Source organism: Onychostoma macrolepis, chromosome 18 (genome assembly GCF_012432095.1).
Source record: "Onychostoma macrolepis isolate SWU-2019 chromosome 18, ASM1243209v1, whole genome shotgun sequence".
NCBI lineage: Eukaryota > Metazoa > Chordata > Actinopteri > Cypriniformes > Cyprinidae > Onychostoma > Onychostoma macrolepis.
The window spans coordinates 11,064,765-11,091,247 of NC_081172.1; the positions used below are offsets into that span (position 1 = coordinate 11,064,765).

Below are 26,483 nucleotides of genomic sequence, written 5' to 3' on the forward strand. Positions count from 1 at the left end.
TCTCATATCCGTCTCTCATGGTAGCCTGTTCCTTTAACGCACAGACAGAGCGAAGGATATGTTGAGACGCAACATGAGAGAAAGCGAGCTGAAATGAAAATGTGAAGACAACAGAAGAAGGAGGGGGTGTGTACGGCACATGCCCCAGTCAGATATGACAGTTGAGCAGGGTTGTGCTGTGGCGCTACAGCTCCGCGCTGCGTGGTGTGTGTTGTTGTCTCGCGTGCGGGTTGCCAGCTCGGGACTGGAACTGTCGTGGCTGTGACAGTGACGTATGAGTCTAAGCGCTGTCGGTGAGATGACTCTCGCTGCTCGACACTCTCAACGCTCGACGCAAACGCGCGCGCATGCACACTGAGCGCAGCTGTGATCTGGAGGGTTTGGGAACTGTGGATACTTCACTCTGTTTGCCTCGCTCATTAACATAGCATAACAGATGAGAAGACTGTATCTTAAAGGAAAAGTTCACCCAGAAAGGAAGATTCTGTCATTATTTACTCCCTCATACCGTTCCAAACCTGTATGGCTTTATTTTTTTGTGGAACACTGAAGAAGATATTTTGAAAAATGTCTCAATGAAAGTCAATTAGTGTTGTATTGACTTTCATTATATGGATAAAATCAGTTCAAACGTTCTTAATATATATTCTTTTGTGTTCCGCAGAAGAAAGTCATTCAGGTTTGGAATGACATGAGGTTAAATAATGATAAAAATTTGTTGTTTTTATTTCTTTATTCATATATTTAAAAATATATATTTCAAAATCCTGTAATTTTGTCTTTGTGTTTGGAACAACGTGGGTGAATAAATCATGACTGAATAAATCATGACAAAAAATTTCAACCGTCTTTAAGGCCAAAACAAACAAATTATATTTCTTTATTAATTTATTTAAATTCATGTATTTGCATTTTTCAAAGTTCTGTAACGGTTTATATTAGATTTAAATGAGATTAATTAAATCCCAGATTTTCAATATGGTCTTAGACTTTTTGTCTGTATTGTGAAAAGTCTTAAAGGTACAGTAGCAAAAAGTTTGTTTAATTCTAACTAGACAAGTCGCTGTAAAATGCTATATACTGCTTTTTAATTTATATTAATCATTATGTATGGATGAGGAGAGACTGATTTTGGAAGTTTAGAGTATTAAATATTATGAAATATTAAATGTCAAATGCCTTACGTTCCACAAGGAAAAACGTGTGTGTGTGTGTGTGAGTGAGCAAACAGAAAGAACTGTTAAGTTAAGTTAAGTTAAGTCGTGACGTATTGTCAAGTATGGTGACCCATACTCGAAATGGTGCTCTGCATTTAACCCATCCAAGTGCACACACACAGCAGTGAGTAGTGAACAAGTGCACACACACACAGTGAACACACACCCGGAGCAGTGGGCAGCCTTGCTCCAGCGCCCGGGGAGCAATTAGGGGTTCAGTGCCTTGCTCAAGGGCACCTTAGTCATGGTATCAAAGGTGGAGAGAGTGCTTCAATTCCTGCAGGAATCGAACCAGCAACCTTCAGGTTACAAGCCCGACTCCCTAAACATTAGGCCACGACTACCCCCTGATAGTTCTGATTGGCTGTTTTGTGTTTCACATCAGACCCTATTTCTATGTTTGATGTCAACATACAAATTGTTTATGTCGTCACACCTGAGTATGACAGTGTCTTATAGAACAAAATTGCTAGTGTTTTGATTTCAAGAAAGCTTCACTAACATTACAAGTGGACAATGCTACAGAAGTGTAGAATATGGCCTTTAAAAAGTTGTCTCCTCTCTCATTCTCTCCGTCTGGTTTTTTCTCTCTCAACACACAGACACTGGTAGGGGTCTCTCTCAACCTGACACTTTGGTTCAGCAGCTGGAGTCTGACAGCACACTCTATAAATCACACAGCTCTGACAGCACACCTCACACACTCTCCTATTCTCTTTTCCTCCTCGCTCTCACTCTCACTCTCTGCCTGCTAGGCTCACATATCGTTGTGACAACAAAGTGTTGACGTTGACTGGCTGTAGATAACACACACTAGCCCTCTCTCTCTCTCTCTCTCTCGCTGCACGCCGCATCGTTCACCGCGTAATGCGTTTTCTCTCTCTGTCTTAGTTTATGGCTGCTTTGGAGTCAAAACCTCCTCCCTGAGGGGAAGCAGGGAGGGTTTTAGTGAGGCTCTTTGAGTGCATCTCTGAGTGGCAGAACACAGCTAGCGTAGCGTAGCCTAGTGTTAGCCTAGCGCAGTGCTATCGCCCATGACACGGCTCTATTGAGGCCACCGAGCTCATCTAACATTCGAACCTCCACACTCCACAGATCTCACGAACGCACAACTGTGTGTGCATGTCCATAAGGGCTTGTGCATGCATGCGTGTGTTGTTTTTGTATGCAGTCTGTCTTTATGTCTGCGTATTGTTGTTTGATGCCTGCAGAATGTGTGAAATTTTATATTAGAGACTGCTTACAACAAAAGGACAGCATTTACCATAGTAGAATCAAAATACCATAGTAGACGTAATTAAACTGAGGAAGCTTAACCATTGTTAACAAGAAATGGCATTTTCAACTAATTTTACTTACATCAGTTTATCCATCATGAATGAAATCGTAAAAAAAATTGTCTCTTATGCTGCATTTAATTGATTCAAAACTGTAGAAACAGTAATATTGTGAAACATTATAACAGTTTAAAATAACTATTTTCTAGTTGAATGTATTTTGAAATGTCATTTATTCCTGTGATGGCAAAGCTGAATTTTCAGCAAATCATTTTAATATGCTGCTAATTTGGTGCTCTATTATTATTATTATCAATGCTACAACAGTTGTTTTCAGGATTACTGTAATTTTTGATCAGTTTAATGCATCATTGCTGAATAAAAGTATTAATATCTTCAACAACGAAAAAGGAAACTTGCTGACCGTAAACTTTTAAACGGTAGTGTATATATATTACTACAAATTATGGTTGTAATATATTTTTTTACCAGTCTGTATGCCAGTCATGTGCCGCTATTTGATGCCTGCAGAATATGTCAAATGTTATATTAAAGACAGCCGACAGCGTATGTTGACTTTTAGAGCCAGCTCTACTCTGTTGCTGAAGATTACATCATCGAGTTGCTTATGTACATCATTGCTGTATAATTAATCCCCTGTACATTTAGTATTTATTTGGCAACCTGGTGCTTGACAGAGATGTACCGATGTCGGATATACAGTATGTATGAGTGTAAACAGAGCATGTGTGATGGTGGGGTTATATGACCGTGTGTGTGTGATGAATGTGAGGAGGCCACCCTGGAGCACAGAGGTCAGAGGAGGTCAGTCATAGTGGAATCACTCCCTCCGCTCTTTTCAGAGAGAACAAAACGACCATACAGATTTTGACTGATATCACCTGGATTTTTCTCTCTAAGTTGCTAAAGGCATAAAGAAAGTTTATGAATCCAAATGAACCACATCTGAAAGTGTGAACAGGTGTGTTTATGCTACTGTTATTGTGTGCACACTTTTAGGTGCACATATATCTTGTATCGATTATTTACATATGGTGGCATATAATACAAACAGTTTTATAATAAAATGAATCGCTGTGTTTTTTTAATTTTTTTATATATACAGTGGGTACGGAAGGTATTCAGACACCCTTAAATGTTTCACTCTTTGTTATATTGCAGCCATTTGCTAAAATCATTTAAGTTCATTTTTTTTCCTCATTAATGTACACACAGCACCCCATATTGACAGAAAAACACAGAATTGATTTATTAAAAAAGAAAAACTGAAATATCACATGGTCCTAAGTATTCAGACCCTTTGCTGTGACACTCATATATTTCACTCAGGTGCTGTCCATTTCTTCTGATCATCCTTGAGATGGTTCTACACCTTCATTTGAGTCCAGCTGTATTTGATTATACTGATTGGACTTGATTAGGAAAGCCACACACCTGTCTATATAAGACCTTACAGCTCACAGTGCATGTCAGAGCAAATGAGAATCATGAGGTCAAAAGAACTGCCTGAAGAGCTCAGAGACAGAATTGTGGCAAGGCACAGATCTGGCCAAGGTTACAAAATAATTTCTGCTGCACTTAAGGTTCCTAAGAGCACAGTGGCCTCCATAATCCTTAAATGGAAGACGTTTGGGACGACCAGAACCCTTCCTAGAGCTGGCCGTCCGGCCAAACTGAGCTATCGGGGGAGAAGAGCCTTGGTGAGAGAGGTAAAGAAGAACCCAAAGATCACTGTGGCTGAGCTCCAGAGATGCAGTCGGGAGATGGGAGAAAGTTGTAGAAAGGCAACCATCACTGCAGCCCTCCACCAGTCGGGGCTTTATGGCAGAGTGGCCCGACGGAAGCCTCTCCTCAGTACAAGACACATGAAAGCCCGCATGGAGTTGGCTAAAAAACACCTGAATAAGATTCTCTGATCTGATGAGACCAAGATAGAACTTTTTGGCCTTAATTCTAAGCGGTATGTGTGGAGAAAACCAGGCACTGCTCATCACCTGTCCAATACAGTCCCAACAGTGAAGCATGGTGGTGGCAGCATCATGCTGTGGGGTGTTTTTCAGCTGCAGGGACAGGACGACTGGTTGCAATCGAGGGAAAGATGAATGCGGCCAAGTACAGGGATATCCTGGACGAAAACCTTCTCCAGAGTGCTCAGGACCTCAGACTGGGCCGAAGGTTTACCTTCCAACAAGACAATGACCCTAAGCACACAGCTAAAATAACGAAGGAGTGGCTTCACAACAACTCCGTGACTGTTCTTGAATGGCCCAGCCAGAGCCCTGACTTAAACCCAATTGAGCATCTCTGGAGAGACCTAAAAATGGCTGTCCACCAACATTTACCATCCAACCTGACAGAACTGGAGAGGATCTGCAAGGAGGAATGGCAGAGGATCCCCAAATCCAGGTGTGAAAAACTTGTTGCATCTTTTCCAAAAAGACTCATGGCTGTATTAGATCAAAAGGGTGCTTCTACTAAATACTGAGCAAAGGGTCTTAATTCTTAGGACCATGTGATATTTCAGTTTTTCTTTTTTAATAAATCTGCAAAAATGTCAACAATTCTGTGTTTTTCTGTCAATATGGGGTGCTGTGTGTACATTAATAAGGGAAAAAAATGAACTTAAATGATTTTAGCAAATGGCTGCAATATAACAGAGTGAAAAATTTAAGGGGGTCTGAATACTTTCTGTACCCACTGTATATAATATTAGCTTTTGATACTGTAAATATATTTTCATTTATCTTTTTTGTTTATTTATTTATTTATTTTTGGTTTGTATCCATCAAGTAAAGAAAAGAAAATAATAATAAAATAAATGTATTATTTTTAGTATTTTTTCTAAATTTTGTATTTATTCGTAATAGTATACCTTGGCTTAGTGGGAGCTAATTTCTAGGTCATCTATCGTAAGCATATTCATGTTTACATTTCATTCAGATTCACACATACGCCTCCAGTCCTGGTCAGGCCAGAAAGGGGAGAGCATTTGGGCAGTGACGTGGGTGTAGTTTACTTCAGTACAGCAGGACGTAGTTGCAGGGAAGGTGCTAAATTCAGGGACAGGCACTATCTGGGTGGAGAATGGTCTGAGTAGGTGGGAAGAGGGGAGGGATGAGGGAATCCAGGGGCAGGGCAGGGGGGCATTTATTTGTAGCACACTCCCAAGTGAGTTTCCTGTCTCTGGGAGGTGAGAGCTGGGAGCATATGAAGCTTTAAGACAGCCCATCTGCTAGTCTCCGGCCATTGGAAGACTGTCAAGCGGGTCTAAAAATAAGCTACTCTAAAGTGCACCAGGCGGCAAAGGTGATTTTTCATTTTGTGTTAAAAACGGAGCAGAGAGGGACAGACTAGCGTCCTAAGAGCGAAGCCCCCACCTCTCTCTCTTTCTCTCGTACTCATTCACGCTCTCTCTTTTTGACAACTTTACTCTCTCTCTTTCTCATTCTTTCTCATTCATGATCCCTCTCTCTTTCTTTCTAAACCCCCTTCTCTTCACTTTTTCTATCAGCTTCAGTATTTCCTCTCCCTGTCTATGTTTAGCCATATAGACAGCAGACAGACTCGACAGAGAGCACTTTATAAACCCGATAGCACAGAGACACACTGTCTGTTCATTTGTGTGTGAGTGAGCATCTAGATACAGTAATACAGTGTGTAGTGCAGAGTGGCTCCTACTCCTCTTCTTCAGTCTCTCTCTATTATAATGTATTGATATATTATTTATTAGAGATAGAGAAAATAAATATGTATAAAGTAATATGTGGTCACAGGTATACTGACTAATTAAGTACTTAAGTAAATTTTTTCTTTTGCACTGATACAAGACATATATACATATATTTATATTTATATATATATATATATATATATATATATATATATATATATATATCTATATCTATATATATATACTGAGATAAGTCTTGTATCAGTGCTATATATATATACAATATATATATATATATTATTTGTATATGTATTTTATAGTATTTTTACAAGTATTTTATTTTATAGTAATTTAAATTTAACTTTAAAGATTAATAAAATGGCATCATTATTTATAAAATTTATAAAGTAAAAAATAAATTATATACATTGAGAGAAAGTATATTATAATAAAATAAATTTAAATAACATAGAATTTCCAAATTTATTTATACAAATGTATAAATAGTATGTATAGGTTTTTAAAAAATAGTTATGTATATTTTATACAATTTATGTCATTTATTTCATTTAAAATATTTTCTAGTAGTATGTTAAAAATAAAGACATTTTGTAATATGAATGTATTACATAATTTTTGTTCCAAATCATATAGCAGTAGATGTACGTGCCTTTGCGTGCGTTTCGCTGGGGAGCCACCGTTTTGCACTGTTCTGAGGTCAACTCATTCCAGTAATTCCAAAGAATCCTGTTACGAAAAACAGTTTACTGACAGAACGGCCACCCTCTCCAGCAACACTCTTTTCTCTCTCTCGCTCTGTTCGCTCTTGCAGAACGAGCCAACACATTAGAGTTTCACTGACACTGCACCGTCCCCAGGGGGCACCATGGAGCCGGGAGCCAGGGGCCCTGCGGCACACACACGCTCGCACACATGAACAGCCCTGATTGAAAGTGACATGACAGCCGCTCGGTCCGGCTGTATGTGCATGCTCTGTGTGTGAAAAGAGGCTGCGAGGGAAACATAGATTTGATTTTCCTTTATCTTTATCTCCCACCGCTCCCCTCCTCCTCCTCCTCCCTCCCCTCCCCTCGGTGAGTGCAGCAGTCTCGCAGTCACTGCATCAGTAATGTGACTGGGCCATATTTCCCAGGAGTGCACAGCTCCGCAGGATTTAGCCTCTCTTTATAACCAGTTTAGGAAAACAATGACAGCGTAGATATTGACTGAGCTCGCAGGGGCTGTTCTGCCCACCGTGCCGCCTCCCTCCGCTCCGTCGCCAAGCCAAGGGAGGGAAGGGTAAGGAGGCTGTTCCACATTACTCCATGCCCTCCTCGCGTTGCAGCGATCAGGTGTACGAATAAAACTACAATGAGTGCCTAAAACTGCACTTGAAATCGAGAGGAAGTTGTCACATTTCTGTTGCAACAATGGCGCGTGAACCGTGAGCGTTTTTACAAACTCTTCAAGTTCTCGTGCAACCGATTCGACGAATGCGCGTCCATGCGCATGTTGTGGTGCGTTCAGTCGCAGCTCATCCATGACTGTTTAAACAGCTTTCCTCTGTGTTCTCCACCTCTCTCGTTCGAACTTCCCCCCTTCAAGAATATATCAATTACAGCTGCATTGCACTGATGTCATATTGCGAGTCATTATCAGATTCAGAGACACACACCATTCTGGCGATCGATCGCCTGCGGCTTAATCAATAGCGCTGCCCCCGACGACGCGCTCGGATGAAGAGAACAAACTGCGAACGGCCTGAAAATGTGTTTGTTCCAACACACTGATTAACTAATTTAAACAAGTGTTGCTGGTTTGATCGCCCACACATCAGCTGCCATCTTTCAAGAGAGATATCGGAGCGATAGAAATAGATGTGTTGGGGTGTGTGTGTGTGTGTGTGCGGTGGGCAGCTGAAGTGCGACAGTGTGTTTGCGTTTATAAGGGTGTGTGTGATTAGACTGAGCAGATGTATGATACCACAGTGGCTCGTATATGCCAGAGATCATGAAATAAGCCGACGGTGTGTGTTGATTGTGGCTAGTGGCCGTGTGTGTGTTTATGTGAGGTAGTACATAGGCATGTGTGCGCTGGGGAGTCTGAGTGCATGTCTTTTGTTTTAGTGAAGGATCTATGTGTGTGTATGAAGGAGGTTGTGTACTGTATGTTAGGTCGGGCTCCCTGCACCCCTCCAGTCCTACTGTGCAGTTTCCATCAGGCCACTGCAGTGCTGGTGTAACCCTAGACCCCAGGGAACAACACTGCCTCTCTGTCCCTCCACCTCCAAATCAATACAGCTCCACACAGCCCTGACAACCTGGGGGAGACCATACACACACACACACACACACACACACACACACTCAATCACACACTCCCTCTTTCTTTGTCACAAATGCGGACACTTCAATTCAAACTTACTCTTACTTGCGCATTATTTGAAAGCAAAACCAAGAATGCAACAGTATTTTAAACAAATTCTCTCTTGTAAAGATTTTGAATATATATATACACAATACACACACGCACAAACACACACACACACATACACATACACACACACACACACACACACACAGAGTAAGTGTATATATTGCAGGTTATAAGCTGTAATGTACATTGTGTACTATTCCACATGTTTTTATAATTTTTTTATTGTATAAAAATAATTTATATAACTTTAGAATTTAGGTTTTAATCAAAAAAAAAAGATTTCAATAAAATAAAATTTCAAATTTTATATGTGTATATATATGTGTGTGTGTGTGTATATATATATATATATATATATTATTTGTATATGTATTTTATAGTATTTTTACAAGTATTTTATTTTATAGTAATTTAAATTTAACTTTAAAGATTAATAAAATGGCATCATTATTTATAAAATTTATAAAGTAAAAAATAAATTATATACATTGAGAGAAAGTATATTATAATAAAATAAATTTAAATAACATAGAATTTCCAAATTTATTTATACAAATGTATAAATAGTATGTATAGGTTTTTAAAAAATAGTTATGTATATTGTATACAATTTATGTCATTTATTTCATTTAAAATATTTTCTAGTAGTATGTTAAAAATAAAGACATTTTGTAATATGAATGTATTACATAATTTTTGTTCCAAATCATATAGCAGTAGATGTACGTGCCTTTGCGTGCGTTTCGCTGGGGAGCCACCGTTTTGCACTGTTCTGAGGTCAACTCATTCCAGTAATTCCAAAGAATCCTGTTACGAAAAACAGTTTACTGACAGAACGGCCACCCTCTCCAGCAACACTCTTTTCTCTCTCTCGCTCTGTTCGCTCTTGCAGAACGAGCCAACACATTAGAGTTTCACTGACACTGCACCGTCCCCAGGGGGCACCATGGAGCCGGGAGCCAGGGGCCCTGCGGCACACACGCGCTCGCACACATGAACAGCCCTGATTGAAAGTGACATGACAGCCGCTCGGTCCGGCTGTATGTGCATGCTCTGTGTGTGAAAAGAGGCTGCGTAGGGAAACATAGATTTGATTTTCCTTTATCTTTATCTCCCACCGCTCCCCCCCTCCTCCTCCTCCTCTCCCCCCTCCCCCCTCCCCCCCTCGGTGAGTGCAGCAGTCTCGCAGTCACTGCATCAGTAATGTGACTGGGCCATATTTCCCAGGAGTGCACAGCTCCGCAGGATTTAGCCTCTCTTTTATAACCAGTTTAGGAAAACAATGACAGCGTAGATATTGACTGAGCTCGCAGGGGCTGTTCTGCCCACCGTACCGCCTCCCTCCGCTCCGTCGCCAAGCCAAGGGAGGGAAGGGTAAGGAGGCTGTTCCGCACATTACTCCATGCCCTCCTCGCGTTGCAGCGATCAGGTGTACGAATAAAACTACAATGAGTGCCTAAAACTGCACTTGAAATCGAGAGGAAGTTGTCACATTTCTGTTGCAACAATGGCGCGTGAACCGTGAGCGTTTTTACAAACTCTTCAAGTTCTCGTGCAACCGATTCGACGAATGCGCGTCCATGCGCATGTTGTGGTGCGTTCAGTCGCAGCTCATCCATGACTGTTTAAACAGCTTTCCTCTGTGTTCTCCACCTCTCTCGTTCGAACTTCCCCCCTTCAAGAATATATCAATTACAGCTGCATTGCACTGATGTCATATTGCGAGTCATTATCAGATTCAGAGACACACACCATTCTGGCGATCGATCGCCTGCGGCTTAATCAATAGCGCTGCCCCCGACGACGCGCTCGGATGAAGAGAACAAACTGCGAACGGCCTGAAAATGTGTTTGTTCCAACACACTGATTAACTAATTTAAACAAGTGTTGCTGGTTTGATCGCCCACACATCAGCTGCCATCTTTCAAGAGAGATATCGGAGCGATAGAAATAGATGTGTTGGGGTGTGTGTGTGTGTGTGTGCGGTGGGCAGCTGAAGTGCGACAGTGTGTTTGCGTTTATAAGGGTGTGTGTGATTAGACTGAGCAGATGTATGATACCACAGTGGCTCGTATATGCCAGAGATCATGAAATAAGCCGACGGTGTGTGTTGATTGTGGCTAGTGGCCGTGTGTGTGTTTATGTGAGGTAGTACATAGGCATGTGTGCGCTGGGGAGTCTGAGTGCATGTCTTTTGTTTTAGTGAAGGATCTATGTGTGTGTATGAAGGAGGTTGTGTACTGTATGTTAGGTCGGGCTCCTGCACCCCTCCAGTCCTACTGTGCAGTTTCCATCAGGCCACTGCAGTGCTGGTGTAACCCTAGACCCCAGGGAACAACACTGCCTCTCTGTCCCTCCACCTCCAAATCAATACAGCTCCACACAGCCCTGACAACCTGGGGGAGACCATACACACACACACACACACACACACACACACACTCAATCACACACTCCCTCTTTCTTTGTCACAAATGCGGACACTTCAATTCAAACTTACTCTTACTTGCGCATTATTTGAAAGCAAAACCAAGAATGCAACAGTATTTTAAACAAATTCTCTCTTGTAAAGATTTTGAATATATATATACACAATACACACACGCACAAACACACACACACACACACACACACAGAGTAAGTGTATATATTGCAGGTTATAAGCTGTAATGTACATTGTGTACTATTCCACATGTTTTTTATAATTTTTTTTATTGTATAAAAATAATTTATATAACTTTAGAATTTAGGTTTTTAATAAAAAAAAATAAGATTTCAATAAAATAAAATTTCTAATTTTATATGTGTATATATATGTGTGTGTGTGTGTGTATATGTGTATATATATATATATATATATATGTATGTGTGTATGTTTTTGTTTATTTTAGTATATATTTTAAGTAAAAAAAGTAATATAAATGTATATTATTTATGGAAATATATATAAATTATACAAATAAATTTTAAAATAAATAATCAAAATGATCATATCATTAATACAATTATTGAATATATTTTTTATTTTATTATTTTGTTTATTCTATTCTATATTCACTTTTTGTTATAGGAAAGCATACACTCTTAAAAATAAAAGTGCTTCACGAGAACCTTCAACATCTGAATAACCTTTCTATTTCACAAAATGTTCTTTGTGGCGAAAGAAGGTTCTTCATATTATAAAAAGGTAAGAAAGAGATGGTTCTTTAAAAAACCTTTGACTGAATGGTTCTTTGTGGAACCAAAAATGGTTCTTCTATGGCATCGCTGTGAAGAACCTTTTAAGCACCTTTATTTTTAAGAGTGTAGTGTAGACAGGAAAGTGCGGGTGAGCGAGTGGTAATGGTTTCAGGACCATGTTAGAGTCAAACCTGGGCTCTGACACTGTATTGTGTTTTAACTGGAATGCAGTATTGACCAATCAGAAACCAGAAAAAAATCAGTCCGTTTAACAACATGTAGTAATTTATTCTTAATTTAAGATGTCAAAAACAAGTCACGAAGGCTTGATCAATGCCAGTACTGAATGAATTGAGATTAAATGACATAAGATTATTATTACTATTATTAGTGTTTTTATTGTTTTTGTTGTCATGATCATCAGCGTAAATGAAAAGATAGGCGACCCAGATGTTAATTTGGTTTCACATCGAGTCGTAGTATCAGGTATATAATGACAATGGCTGAGTTGCATTTGGCTCTGCAGCAGGTGAAGATTGAGTTTGGAGGGGGATTGGCTTTGTGGGGAATAACTGATAATTGATTGAGCAGCAGCATATTCTTGGGGACTCAGCTAAGGCAGGTTTGGGTAAATTGGGTCGTTAGTTGCTCTTGACATGTGCACATGTGACAGTGCGGGCAGGTACGCCGTATTGACTCATTGCTCATTGTCATGTGAGTCCCAGGATTATTTTCAGTTACGTTTCACCATGCCGCTGCTTTTTCCCGTTCCGTTTTGTTGTAATTCCGATATGTGAAACAGGTGCTTGATGATGAGGACAAATGATTTGCAATATGTTTGGGTTTTGTCCGATGTACACCTCCGTCTCGTTCTCCTCTCCGGCGGCGCTCAGAGCGAGACATAGACAAGGCTGGCCTCTGCTGGAAGGGGGGCGGCAGCGCAGGCAAGAGAATGCAAAAGGAGAAGTGCTTTGCTCTCATAATGGGGTCAGTGGCTCCCAGAGAGATGCGTCTCCTCGCTCAAGAGCCCTCCTCGTGCGCGTCTCCTCTCTGTTCCACGCAGGAGGGGCGGGAAAAGAGAGAGAGAGAGGCCGGGATGGAAAGAGAAGGAGGACGCGAGACGCACATCCCCTGACAGGCTGCCATTGATTCGGTCTGGGGTTTTAAGACCCAGTGGTTTGGCCTTCCTCGGATGGAACTGCCCATCCCCTTTCGCCAGCAATCATTTGCAAAATATGTGCACTAAGATAAGAGGACGAAGAATAAGAATAAGTATTTATCAACCAAAAACCATGTTTAATCCTTCAGATTTGTCTCCCCCTTTCCGTTTTTTTTATATCGGGGCATAAAAACACAGCCTATCTCTCTTGGAGAGATTAATCTGGGAAAGGAGCTTTGAGAGGGAAAGTGGGATGATTGCCGGCTCTTCTCTGGGAATTGGGTTTATGGTCCAGGGAAAAGCATGCGGAAAAGCAGGGCTGCCGAGAGACCACGGCAACACAATAACCATTTAGCCTGTGCATATCTGCTCCTGTTTAACCCCTCACGCAACGGCTGATTGATCTGTTTGTATGATCCTGGTTTTAGGCCATTATGGCTTCCTCTGTGCACAGTTGTGTGCGGACGATGTATGATGATTTTTTGAAATTGTAAATAAAACAAAGATTTCACTCTTAACAATAAGAATAAGTTCTTTACTGGCATTGATGGTTCCATGAAGAACCTTAAACATCTATGGAACCTTTTAATTGCACAAAAGGTTCTTTAGATCATCAAAATATAAATGGTTCTTTTATGAACTGCTCACTGAAAGATTCTCTGGGGAACCAAAAATGGTTCTTCTATGGCATTGATGAGAAAACCCAATTTTGGAACCTTTATTTTTAAGAGTGTTTTACAAGAAAATACTATTTTGATCTTTCTACATCAAAATGTAATGTTTAATTCAATGTGTTACTTGCCATTTCTTTGTCATTATTTGTGAATTTTACTAGCAATTTCTCAGTCAAAATTGTTTTTTTAAAGTGTACATTCTTAAAAATAAAGTGTTATTGGCAGCTATGGTTCCATGAGGAACCTTTAACATCCATGGAACCTTTAAATTGGACAAAAGGGTTCTTTATATTTTAGTATGTTCCTTATACTAAAATAAAAATTTTATTTTAAGAACTGTTCACTGAAAGGTTCTTTGGGGAACCAAAAAAGTTTCTTCTATGGCATTGCAGCTGCAAACACCCTTTTGGAACCTTTGTTGTTTTTTTAAGGGTGTAATTTGACACAAAACAGTTTTCTCCTACTTTTCTTCTACACTTCAATACAGAGAGATTTGATATGTTATCAAAAATGTATGTTCTGTTCTCTGGAGTCCATAGAACAAGAGCCTCGTAAGGCATTGTGCTGATTTAAAAGATTCATAAACATGTATCCAATACTCCAGAATAAACAAATCAGTATTTTTGCATTAGAAACAGAGAACTCTAAATCAAATGGAGGACGAATGTTGTTTCTCTGCCCGGTGCGGAAGTGCGGTGCGTGTGCGCGTGGGTGGATGAATGGGATCGCAAGTGCACATGTGCCCAATATTTAATGGGAGTGTGTGGAGAAGAAAGAAAATGGGGAAAAAAGGAAGGTGTTCGCTCATGGCTGCAGAGCTCGAACTCCTCTGTCAAAGTGGGGCTACTAGCCTTGAGATGGACGGACAGGCCTGGTGGGTAAATGGAAAGAGAGATGGATAGAGGGAGAGAGCGAAGGAGACGGGTGGAGGTGTGGGCACGTAGCTTATTATTTCTCTCCTCATGTGTTCTCTTCTGTTCCCCTGCAGAACCACACACTGAGCCAGCACGCACAGTGAGACCGGGCCCCGCAGGACTCCCGGTTCAGCCTAGAACCCCGACCCAGGCCCGGTGGGGAGGAACATTTCAACATCACAGCCAATCAAAGTGTCATTTGCTACTCACATGTAAAACTCTAACGATTCCGCCACCAGGCGCAGCTATTACGAACGGTGGGGAATGAATATTAATGGGATATGCTATTAAAAAAGAAAAGGAGAGAAAAAAAGGAGATGGAGAGAAAAAGGTATTCTACGTGCAGTATTTTTTATCGTCCCTTCTTCCTGGTTGTGTGTTCCTTATTTTCTCCCCGTTTTCTTTTTTGCTTTTTCTTAATTTTTTGGGGACAAAAGATGAAAAAAAAAAAAAACGGAAGGAAAAGACACCCTCTGCCTGATTTTAATCTCTAGAAATACATATCTTGTCCTCTGTTGCTTCATGTATCAAACTTCATACGTGCCAATTTTGTTCTTTTCAATGCATATATTCTCAGCCCTTTTTATTTGTTGATTTATTTGTACCATTTATTTCTTGCAGTAAATAGGTACTTGTGCTGTGCTGTGATTGCTTGCCAGTCGTAATATTTTTCCTTTCTATTATTATTGTTATATATTTTCTTTTTTCTAATTACAGTAAAAAGACAAAAAACATATAAAGAAAAAAATAAAAAACATAATGGTTTTGATTGGATTTTCCAGTACATGGGCCTTATGGATGTTGTAAAAATGAATATCATTGATTTCAGTGCAACTGGATGATGTCTGCTTTTTAAATGTGAATTAACCAGATTGCAATAAACTAGTACAGTTGAAAATAAACAAATAAATAAATCATGAATAAAGGGAATCCGTGCATCTGAAGTGAGTGTTCTTTCAAAGCGCAGATAAAGCGTATTGAAGCGGCTGAACTCCTTAGAGTGTCTCTGTTCCCCGGATGCTGTGTGAGCTCTATTCTTCTTGTCATGCTTTCTATTTAACAATAAATATCTGGGAGCCACAGTAATGCTGCTCATAAAACATACAGATAATTTGCATTAAAAAAAAACTATAACGACAATGATAAAACTCTTGGACGGGTGTGAACGTGCTCAACACAGGCTTAGTTTATTAAGTTCATTAAGAGATATCATTAAAGAATAATGGAAATATTTTGCAGTGGATATTGTTATACATGTTAACAACTTATTTAATGAATGTGATACAAATTCAAGTCTACTATGATTCATCTGCAGGAGTGAAGAACAGTGAGTCGATATTGCATCACAAACCATGATTCATGCTGCTTTAATAGTGTTTAATTCAATGCAAGAGGATCTGAATAAAAGACTTGAATCTTTGCCAATTTTATGTGGTGATTATAACACTGCTTGCCGTCACGAATTAAACTGCAAAATATGGGAAAATGGCAACTGTCATTGGTATACTTCAAATTTATTCATCAGGTTTTAAAGGGAAAGATTTTATCTTGTATAATGGAAAAAAAAAAAAAAACTATGTATGATGCAAATTTCCCTGAATATGATTGCTGTAAATAAGGAAAAACCCAACAATGATCATCAGATGATTTAATGCCTGTGACTCACTGAATAAGGGCAGAAACATCTATTTAAAGAAGTGTTTCTTTTACCAGAGCAGTTTCTGCTTTAATTGCATCCATGTGTTTAAGCAGCTGGTTCGGCCGCTGAGTCTCATAACTTGAGCCGGACAGAAGGTCGGTGCTGTTCCCAGAAATCAGCCATCGGAACGCATCGATACACTATGGCCCCGGGGGGCCTCTGAACCTGTCCGCTTGGGAAACAGGGTTCAGCACACCATCTGAGTAACTCCTAAATACTTGAAAACTAGCATGTGATTTTATGAATCATCCACAAATACCCAATATTACTGAAAAATGCCCTTAATAGGCTACTGGTGTTTCAGTTAAGTATTTCACTGTACTGCACTAGTTTATCAAATCTGTGCTGTATTATGAGCATGTGCTTTTTAAGGGTAAATGGAGATTTCCAAATGAGGCAAAGTTCGAAACTGTATATTTGTATTTTGTGGTAGAATTATTTAAAATATTTGAGGATATGATTAAATTAGCCAATCAGTTAACCAATCTATCTGACTGTCTAGGCGTTGCCAATCTTCACAGCCTCAGAGGGTTTTACAGACACTCAGCATCCCAAGGACTCTCAATAGAGATAGATTTTCTCTAAAACACTTTATAATTACTTTCATTACGAAAATTCACCAACATTACCACATTATGTAATGCTTAACTGATCATTAGCTAGCAAGTTAAAAAATAAATTCTCAATTACATACATGCAATTACAATTGCATGTGTGTGCTGTACAATTTTTTTTTGTTTTGACATACCGTTATAAATTATATATATTTTCTTTTTCTGTTTGTTTTGTTGATTAGCCTAATATATTATATTCATTATTATACATCCGACAAAACAAGAATATATATTCATATACAGTGATATAATTTATATTATATTGTGTCTGTGAGCGTTTCAGTATCCGCATAATCCAACAGATTAACATAAACATGAGATAATATGATTATCTTATCTGTTTCTTATCAACAGGTAGTACAGTAGTCGTGTGTACAATTTCGCCTCCAGATGTTTCTCTTATCAGCGTCTCGAAGTCTTATGATAGACTCGCATGAGCTGTTAGGGACCATCAATAAAATACCGCGCATTTTTATACGATTATAACATTTAATGGACACCTGTATAACCACACACACATACACACACACACACACACACACACACACAAAATCGTTAGTAAACATTTAAAATATAATGTGTTTTTGTGAATTATATTAATCCTCCAAAGAATAACAGCAAGTGATTGTAACGATTGTTTCGCGTCACAACGCAAACATACATTTTACGACTGTCCCTAAGAGCACTCCACACCAGAGAGCACAAGAAAAGTTTTGCAAATATTCACTTTCTTCAGGCTGTCGGACAGTTTAAAGACCTGGCTCGGATGCCCTGTGGGGAGCAATATTTATCAATCATTTAGTTCATGAGATGACACAAGGTAAATATATAATGATTATTATAATCTGTCTGTTTATTGTAGCGAAGTGTCAGACAGGCAGTTCGTGCGTATTTTAGTTCCGGGTGTGTTTCACTAAAGTAGGAACCTCAGTGGGCTTACCAGGAAAGGTGTGTCGTTCAGCGCTAAACCTAAACCCCTGTGTATTGGTTACTAAATGCACGATACAGCGTCATTATTAATGCATTTTCTCTGAAAACTGGCCATCATAAGGGAGCATGGCTGCGGCGCTGCTGTCAGAGAAGGAGATCAGGCATCGGTCTATGGCAGAGGAGGATCCGAACGGGAATGAACATGGGGCGGCTGCGCGCAGCACCGCGCCTCGCTGGGGACCGCAGCACGCCGGGGCCCGACAGCTCGCCAAGCTTTACTCTCCGGGTAAGACAAGCACATCGGGTGTCATTAAACACATCTGTGTTTATATGAATCGTTTTTCTACTGTTTCACGCTGCAGCAGCATCGGGCCACATTAAGGCCAGGAAAGCACGCGCACACACACACACACACACACATAAAAGTTACGTGCAGCTTTGTGTATAGAGGTCAGTTTGAGATCAATAATATGTGACAGCAACCCATGAATGACAATAAAATAATATAATGAATGTTGGTGCTCGTATAACATCCTCCTGCACACATAAGCCTTCCCAGTTATGGGTTGCGTGTTTTGTGTATTTGTTACTTTGTAAAACTTGTAACGCTACTGTGCATTCAAACCTATAGAAGTAACTGACATTAGAAATTGTACCTGTTTAGAACAAGAGACTCGTTTGCAACTTTTAAAGGGACTGTTCACTCAGAATTGAACAGTGTTTTGTGACATTCTGCCTTGAGTAAATGATGACATATTTGTTTTGGGTGAACTGTTTGTGATTTGCTGTACAACAGTTACATATTTATAGACTGCATAGGTGCATATGAATAATACATTAAGTTGTGTGTTTTTATTTTTTTTGTAAATGTGTATGCATATTCACATTGGAAATATTAGGAATGTTTTATATTACTTTTTATATTTTATATATTTTTAATATCAGGACTATATAGAAAAGTCATGGTCAATTATTTAGTCATTTAATATTTCATTTTTCACAGATAAGTGTAATTATTTATATCTTTTAATTTGAAGAATTGGTTCCTGCTATGCAGAGGAAATATTCTTCAGAAAATCTATAAAATTATTATGGTAAAATTTTTCAATAAAGGTACCATCTGCTCTGCATTAATAACATTAACTAACAATAAGCAATACATTTGTTACAGTATTTATTCATCTTTGTTAACGTTAGTTAATAAAAAATAAAGCCGTTCGTTGTTAGTTCATGATAGGTTAGGTCTAAATAGTATTAAGAGATACAACTTTTGATTTGAATAATCTACAGTATTGGTAAATGTTAAAATTAACATTAACTGCGAAGTCTGCGATGCTTTAGTATTTTTCTTCATTAGTTCATGTCACCTAATGCAGTTAACAAATAGAACCTTATTAAAAGTGTTACCGTGATCTTAAAAATCAAGCATGCAATAATCTAGAATGACAGCGGAAGTCTATTGTGATGTTCCTTGATGTTCCCAGTTACTAAACATCTTGGACAAGCAGTGCTTTTTTTATTTGACCTGTGTTCGCTGTGGGGAGTCTGACACAAAACACCAAATAAACAAATTAATGCATGTTTCAGATTTGACTTCATTCCACTTTTGGCTTAATGGAAAACAGCTCCATCTCAGCACATCATGAGCCGGAGATCAGCAGCGTTAGGAAAAGCCTTTAACAACCAACCCCACCATGCCATCCTTCTACCCCCACCCCCCCCCAACTAAAACAAGATTTAGCATCGAAAGTCCCCCTCCACTGTCCTCTAGCTGCAGAAGCAGTCTCATTGTGTCATGGGATGCTTGTAGTTTGCAGCTGCAATTAAAACTACATCGATTTAACTCAAAATGCTATTAAGAATGATAATGACCACTCCATTTTCTTTGGCAACGCACCCAGAGCGCTAAGCATATGCTACCACCGGCACGTCCAGCATGTAAATTACTTGGCCATGTTGAGAACATTTGAGAGAAGTTTTGCGAGGTTAATAAGATAATGTTGTGATGTTTCTCTCTGTGAATGGGGGGGTTGGGTGGGATTGTGGATGGGATTTTTGGATGAGCTCAGTCGAGTTTAGTATCCACCAGCTGTGAAGTGCATGTCGGAGAGGCTTATCTGTGGGATTCTCAAGGAAAGTACGCTGGGATTGTTGTTTTGCTTGTGCTGTGGTTTGCATGCTGTTTGCAGTTGTAATTACCACACTTTTAAAGTTTATCGTCCATGACATACAGGATTGTGGTTCGGGGAAAAATAATATTTCATAGTATTGCATATTTCATATTTTACCTCAAAATGTGAACAAATATTCTATTTTTTAGATATACACTAGCTTTCAAAAGTTTGGAGTTGTTTAGGATCACCAAGGTTGCATTTATTTGATAAAAAATCCAGTAGAAATATTATTTCAATTTAAAATAACTGATTTCTATTTTAATTTTAAAATTTAACTTATTCCTGTGGTGGTAGAGCTGAAATTTCAGCAGTCCTTACTCCAGTCTTCAGTGTCACATGATCCTTCAAAAATCACTCTTAATATGCCGATTTGGTGCTCATTTGGAAACATGTCTTATTATTACACTATATGTTTTTCACTATATCACTGTTTTTCTTATGTCTTATTATTATATCAACACAACTTTCTGCATAATATTTTTGAAAAAACTGTAATACATTTTCTCTTTCAGGATTCCATGATGAATAGAAGGTTCAAAAGAACAGTGTTTATTTGAAATATATTTTTGTAACATTATAAATGTCTTTACTGTCACTTTTGATCAATTTTGAATCCTTGCTGAATAAAAGTATTAATTTATTTAAAAAATTACCTCCATTAAGAGCTAGTCTTTAAGAAGACGAAAAGCACCCTGAATTATTTCTGATTCTGATTTAAATGGTGTTAGCAAACAGGATATAGAACCACATTTTGAACATGAATGTAAGGAAATAGTACAATTAAATTAATTTGTAATAAACTGCTAAAGCAAGTTTGTTGAAACAACTTTTGATTGTTTTGAAAAAAGTCTTGAAATTTGAAGGTTTGTAGGCCTTACAGAGAAGTAAATCGATTGATTGTAAATAAGTGTGAGCTATGGCCAGTTTAATTCTAATTCAATGCATTTTGATGAAGACTTGGAATTTTAGATTCTTTAAGTGTTTATTTCCGTACAACCAGAACATAAGAATTGGTTTCTGCAACTTTTACGCCATAGAATGGCGCCATGTGGTTCCAAAATTGTAATGACTCACGGCTCACTTCTTGCAGGTATCGAACCATCAACCTTGTAGTTACCATTCCTGAATCTTTAAGTACACCACACCACCCCCCAAATGGTCGTCCACTTCAAGCCCTTGTATATTTCCTTTAATTCGATCCTTTATCCACAAAAAATGCCATAGACTTGGAATCCAAAGGTTCGGTTACCCGAGGGACCCTTGACTTCTTCTGATGGAATTCAGCTGGCATGAGCTGATGCTGAACTGTGGTCCATCTGGAGAGGCCATGGAGAGCAGAGGGTTGAGCCACGGAATATAATGTCAAGGATGCTAAAAGCAGACGCTCCGGAGGCTTGTCTGAGGCTGGTTTGTGCCTGAGATGAGGTGAGCGGGAATGGCGTTTGGAAGTGTTGAGGCTTACTGGTGAAAAGGGATTGATGAGGCTTCAGTCTGCTCAATGAAGCCTCCGGCTCATTACTGTAACCCCAGGACAGCAAAACAGCTGGACGCCTCTCCCCGCCATATGTCTGCGTGTCATGCACCACTGACTGCTCTTTGTGCTTCTTATCCCACTTTACAGATTCGCTGCAAAGTAAACAGGATTTACAGGCTACTTTCTGTTTCCCCCATCGCCTCTGCCAGCCGCCATGCTCTGGTTACCGGGGCGCTTGCCGTGTGTTCGAGAGTGTGTGTTAGAGAGAAAGAGAGATCAATATAGTATTACATCGCAAGATCTAGTTTCCTATGCAGTCAGCGATCTTGACTTCAATTGGTTTAGTCACTTCTTATTTGTGGCAGGCTGATGTCTTGACTACAGAAAAGCTTGAACCGTGCCGAAAGGTGAATGATTCAAGCTGTAAATGGGCGGACGACACTATAGACACACTGACCTACAAGTGCGAATGTGATTTTAAGCTTATCAGCTGTCAAACACCGCTATATTTATTTATGGTAGCAATCCTGCAGATAAGCCAACAATGTGTCAACACTGCACACCGGGAGTGTTACTCTTCTTTGTGTCTGAATCCGTTCCACCATAACAGTCCACTCGGAGATACATTCCTCTTGTACACGCACCTTTATGTTTGCGAATAAATTGATTCTTCCTCCTGCAGGCTTTGAAGTTAATGTGAAACTTTATACAATTCAAGGGCACGTTTATCTTTTCTTTAATCTTTCTGCCTGGAAACAAAGCTGTATTTCCAAGGCAGAGGGTTGATACAGTTGAATGCTTTTGTTTTATTTTGATGAAATAACCACAGGTTTTGCCGATATTTACAAGATTGGTGACATCACCTTTTTTTCATTTTTTTTTTTTTTACTTATTTTTATATGGGCATAATTTTCACATTTTTGTGTTTTCTGTATTTTTTCACACCACTCTATTATTGTGACATGGTCCATTTCAGATTAACCCAGTGCTAAACAGCTGTGCTTTTATGCAAATCAAACTGTGGTTGATTGTTTTATGTTGGTCAGATGGTTACTTTCTGGCTAGTTCTGGGCCAGAATAAACTGCAATATGTAGACCGTCTGCCAGTTGCAACAAACTCCTTAAGTTACAAAAAAAAAAAAACGGAGTGATAATTTGTTTACAATTATAACTTAGGCTTTTCTTAACTGGAGGGATTGAGGACAGGCTACACAAAGTCTGACCACTTGAAATCCAGCTGTTTGCTTTCCTGTCACTTTAAGTTGTGACCTCTTGCCCTAGATCAGTCTGAGGGCATCTGGTGGCCTTGGAAATGGAAATTTACCAAAGAAATTCGGTCGCAGCTGCTATGTCCAACTTTAACCCTGTGATCTTAGGTTCACTCCCCTATCACTCTCTCTTGATTATCGAATCTCTGACTGACTCTGAATGCCGCCACTGTTTCATCTGTCCTTTTAAATTCTCCTGGATGTAGGTGAAGTGAAAGTGTCTCGGAGCATTTGGAAACTTTCTTCCCTTTTTTTGAGCTTTTACCAGCTGCTCTCAAGGTGATTTTGATGAACGTATGACATCAGTTCATACAGATGTTCACACAGATGTGCTAGCAGAGTAATCACTGTTGTATTTCTTCACATCAAATGGGAACATACACCACCACAAAAAGCTTGGGGTTTCTTTATTTGTTTGTATTGTGATTTATCAAAAGTGTCAGTAAAGACATTTATAATGTTACCAAATATTTCTTTTGCACTTTCTATTCATCAAAGAATCCTGAAAAAAAAATCACTCTTTCCACAAAAATATGAAGCAGCACAACTCTTTCCAACATGAGGTAGAAGTCTTTATGCGTCAGCCACAGTAAAGTATATTTTCACTGTTCTGCACCCGATATCTGGTAATAGTAAGCTAGCAACAGAGACGCTGCAACATTTCCATGTAAGATATAAAAGTTACAGAAGAGCCTGAGCCAAAAGAAAGCAGTTGATCTTTCGGCTTGCTGCCTCGTAGGCAAATTCTCCGGTCTGTGGCGCAGGGCCAGGGGTGTTTGTTACAGCACAGAGAAGAGACCGGGCCATGGAGTAGAATGAGACACCAGACACGTCTGCTTGACACGGAGCATAACCCTGCCTTCAGTCCTGCTGCACTGCACCACATACTGTACAACACATCCAAACACGCCCACAGTCTTCCATCACTCTGATGAACACCTCCTTGTACAGTATGAGTATGTGCTTCTAATAGATTGTAAATAAATCTATTGGTTAGATTTTAATCACTTTTCTTTAGAATGCATTATAAAAATAAACTGATTTACTGTGCAATGAAAACTGAATGAGAAGACTGCCTTGACGAATGAATGAATGAACATACACTCCATTCAGAAGTTTGTGATCAGTAATTTGTTTTATTTTTTAAATAATACTTTTATTGAGCAAGTATGTTTTATTTGATCAAAAATGACAAGATTTTTCAAATACATGTTTTTTTTGTTTTTTGTTTTTCAGCTTTATATTCAAAGAATCCAAAAAAAAAAAATTTAAGCAGCAAAGTTAAGGATCATGTGACACTGAAGACTGGAGTAATGATGCTAAAAATTCAGCTTTGCCATCAAAGGAATAAATTATACTTTAAAATATATTAAACGAGAAAACAGTTGTTTTAAATTGTAATATTTCACAATATTCCAGTTAATTTTTTTTATTTATTTTTTTGACCAAATGAACAAAAAAGCATTAATAAAAACAGATAACACTTTATTTTAAGGTGTCCTTGTTACATGTACTTACTATTGTAATGACAATAAATTATGCATCATTACATGCAAGTAACCCTAAACCTAATCCTAACCCTAACCGTATGTAGTTACATGTAGTTAATTAACACTACTCGCTACTTCAATGTATAATTACGCTGTAACAAGGACACCTTAAAATAAAATGTAACCAAAAAATCTTACTGCCTCAAACTTTTGAACAGTAGTGTATGACTAGAGCAAATGTTTCAGTTGTATTATAAGAAGTCGTATTGGACTCTCCCATGTTCCTTCCTGTGCAGATTTTGTTACAGAAGCCAAAATATGAAACATCTGTACTTGTATGACTTTCTTCTGTGAAACACATACTGTAAGGAGATGACTAGCAGAATGTTCACACTTCTTTTTGCCATATAATTAAATTATATGGTGGCTAGGGACTTTAAAAAAGCACTATGACGGTACTTGGTCTTCTGAAGCCATACAATAGCTTTATCAGTTTCTCTGACACCGCTCTGAAATTCCATTTGTGCGTTTGAATATTTAAATATGGTTTGTTGTGATCTTGACAGACTGCTTTAATGATGCAAACCCCTGCTCGCAATTCACTTTCACTGTATGGAAAAGCAAAACTTCACAGTCTGCTAAATGTCTTTTGTGTTCCACAGAATAAGGAAAGTCATACAGATTTGAAAGAACAGGAATTGAGTCGCTTTATGAGGGTCAGAGGTGTTGAATCTTTGTGGTGATACATGACATTTATCTACTACTACAAAATATATTTTTCGGTTGTTGAATTACACTCTAGTTCTTGCAGATTCTGTCCTCTCTTTTGGCAAACTGCAGACTCCAGCTAATGGTCTGTGCAGTCTGATGACCGCAGTTTTCTTGCTAAAGCTGCTGGATGTGGCTTTCAATGATTTTGAGAGCCGAACACCTCTGGGTGTGCAGCTACTCTAATCTCATAGTCACTTTCTGACTGCAGAACTATAGCATTTCTAACTGGGTTCCTCTTGGAAGTCCATTCACACCGGCCCAATCAAACACTTAAAGTTGCTTAGCCATGTAATCTTATTGGGCCCGACCCACTGCCAGGCCAACACTGCCCCCTGGCAGCACCAGAGCCCAATCTTTAATGCGTGTTCTTTTCTTTCTACATGTGCATTAGAGTCCCCTTTCTCAGTGGAGTCTGACCTGCTGTATAATTTATCCTGCCTTCCCTTCAAACTCACACCAAGTTGACCTCGTCATGCCTGTCGAGTGCTTTTGGCTCTCGTACGCTGACCCTGGGGTCAAAAGGTCACGGGTTCAAGGTTCTGAACGGCTAGCTCTTGGCCATACACCTGAGATGGTCTTGTGACCCGGGCCTCAGCAGAATCTGGCACTCACTATGTGACGCAAAACATATAGTGTTGCTCTGGTTTTCACTGCGCCACTCTGTCCAGCATGAACTGCACACCGGCAGCGTAAACAAAAGCCAAGTGGGCTCTCGAGGGGAAAGAAGGAGAGAAGAAAAGAGAGGGAGACAGAGAGACGAGGAGGAGGGGAACCTGGCTACCTGCAACCTCTCCTGCTGGGCTTCTCAATTATACACACACCAGGGCAGCTAAATGCATTAGGACCTCAGCTGTATACATGATACAAAACCGGATTCGCTCACTCAAATGCACACACACACACACTCGAGCACTTTTGGGACGGGGGTCAAATGCGGCAGGATGTTAACAGTGCACATAGAAAATTGTCTCTTTTGCATGCCTACACGCACATAGAAGCGTACCAGGGTGCCCAAATACATTTGGACTGGAACCACACAGCCTGTTATTAATATTTGATGGAGTTCTCCATCAGCTTTCTGTGTGAATTCAGGTGGTTTGTGGCAGTTGGGGACAGGGACAGTGGGTGAGCCGTATAATTACTATTATCTAAATTCCATTTCTGAACGCGGCCCTTCCCGCGCCGTCCTCAATCAGCGCTGTATTTAGTATGGAGTTCTCTGTGAAGTGGCTCCGCTGTGAATTTTCAATATTTAAAATCCACTCTCTGCATTTTAATCCCTCTCTCCCTTATTAATGAATTTCAATCTAAAGGCCATAAACCTGCTTAACTCTTTGCGTTCTTGAGGTCAGCGGTTCAGATTGTAGTTCGTAATGTAAAGATGTGAGAAACATGATTTCGAGTTTACGGGACGACATTTTTCGTTCAATCTGTCTGTCCTGACTGATTGCGTACAACCTCTCGCCGTGACCTTCAGCGCTCGTCACTCTGGAGATTTGAAGATATTAAAAGGTA

The 26,483-nt window shown here is 39.3% G+C and overlaps 2 protein-coding genes across 5 annotated transcripts in view; both read left to right on the forward strand.

Annotated features, from left to right (window-relative positions):
• The window catches only part of znf423 (zinc finger protein 423), a 165,129-nt gene extending 149,243 nt beyond the window's left edge, over positions 1–15,886 (forward strand). For 2 of the 3 annotated variants that reach the window (XM_058750851.1, XM_058750852.1), the window contains one exon: positions 14,623–15,886. In XM_058750851.1, coding sequence (XP_058606834.1) covers positions 14,623–14,652 — 30 coding nt within the window. In that variant the 3' untranslated portion in view covers positions 14,653–15,886. The remainder of the gene's footprint in view (positions 1–14,622) is intronic. The other variant, XM_058750850.1, reaches the window with a different exon arrangement.
• Positions 15,887–17,534: 1,648 nt separating this feature from the next.
• The window catches only part of si:ch211-212o1.2 (uncharacterized protein LOC492735 homolog), a 28,884-nt gene continuing 19,935 nt past the window's right edge, over positions 17,535–26,483 (forward strand). The window contains exons 1-2 of one of the 2 annotated variants that reach the window (XM_058751572.1): positions 17,535–17,681; positions 17,913–18,077. In XM_058751572.1, coding sequence (XP_058607555.1) covers positions 17,672–17,681; positions 17,913–18,077 — 175 coding nt within the window. In that variant the 5' untranslated portion in view covers positions 17,535–17,671. The other variant, XM_058751573.1, reaches the window with a different exon arrangement.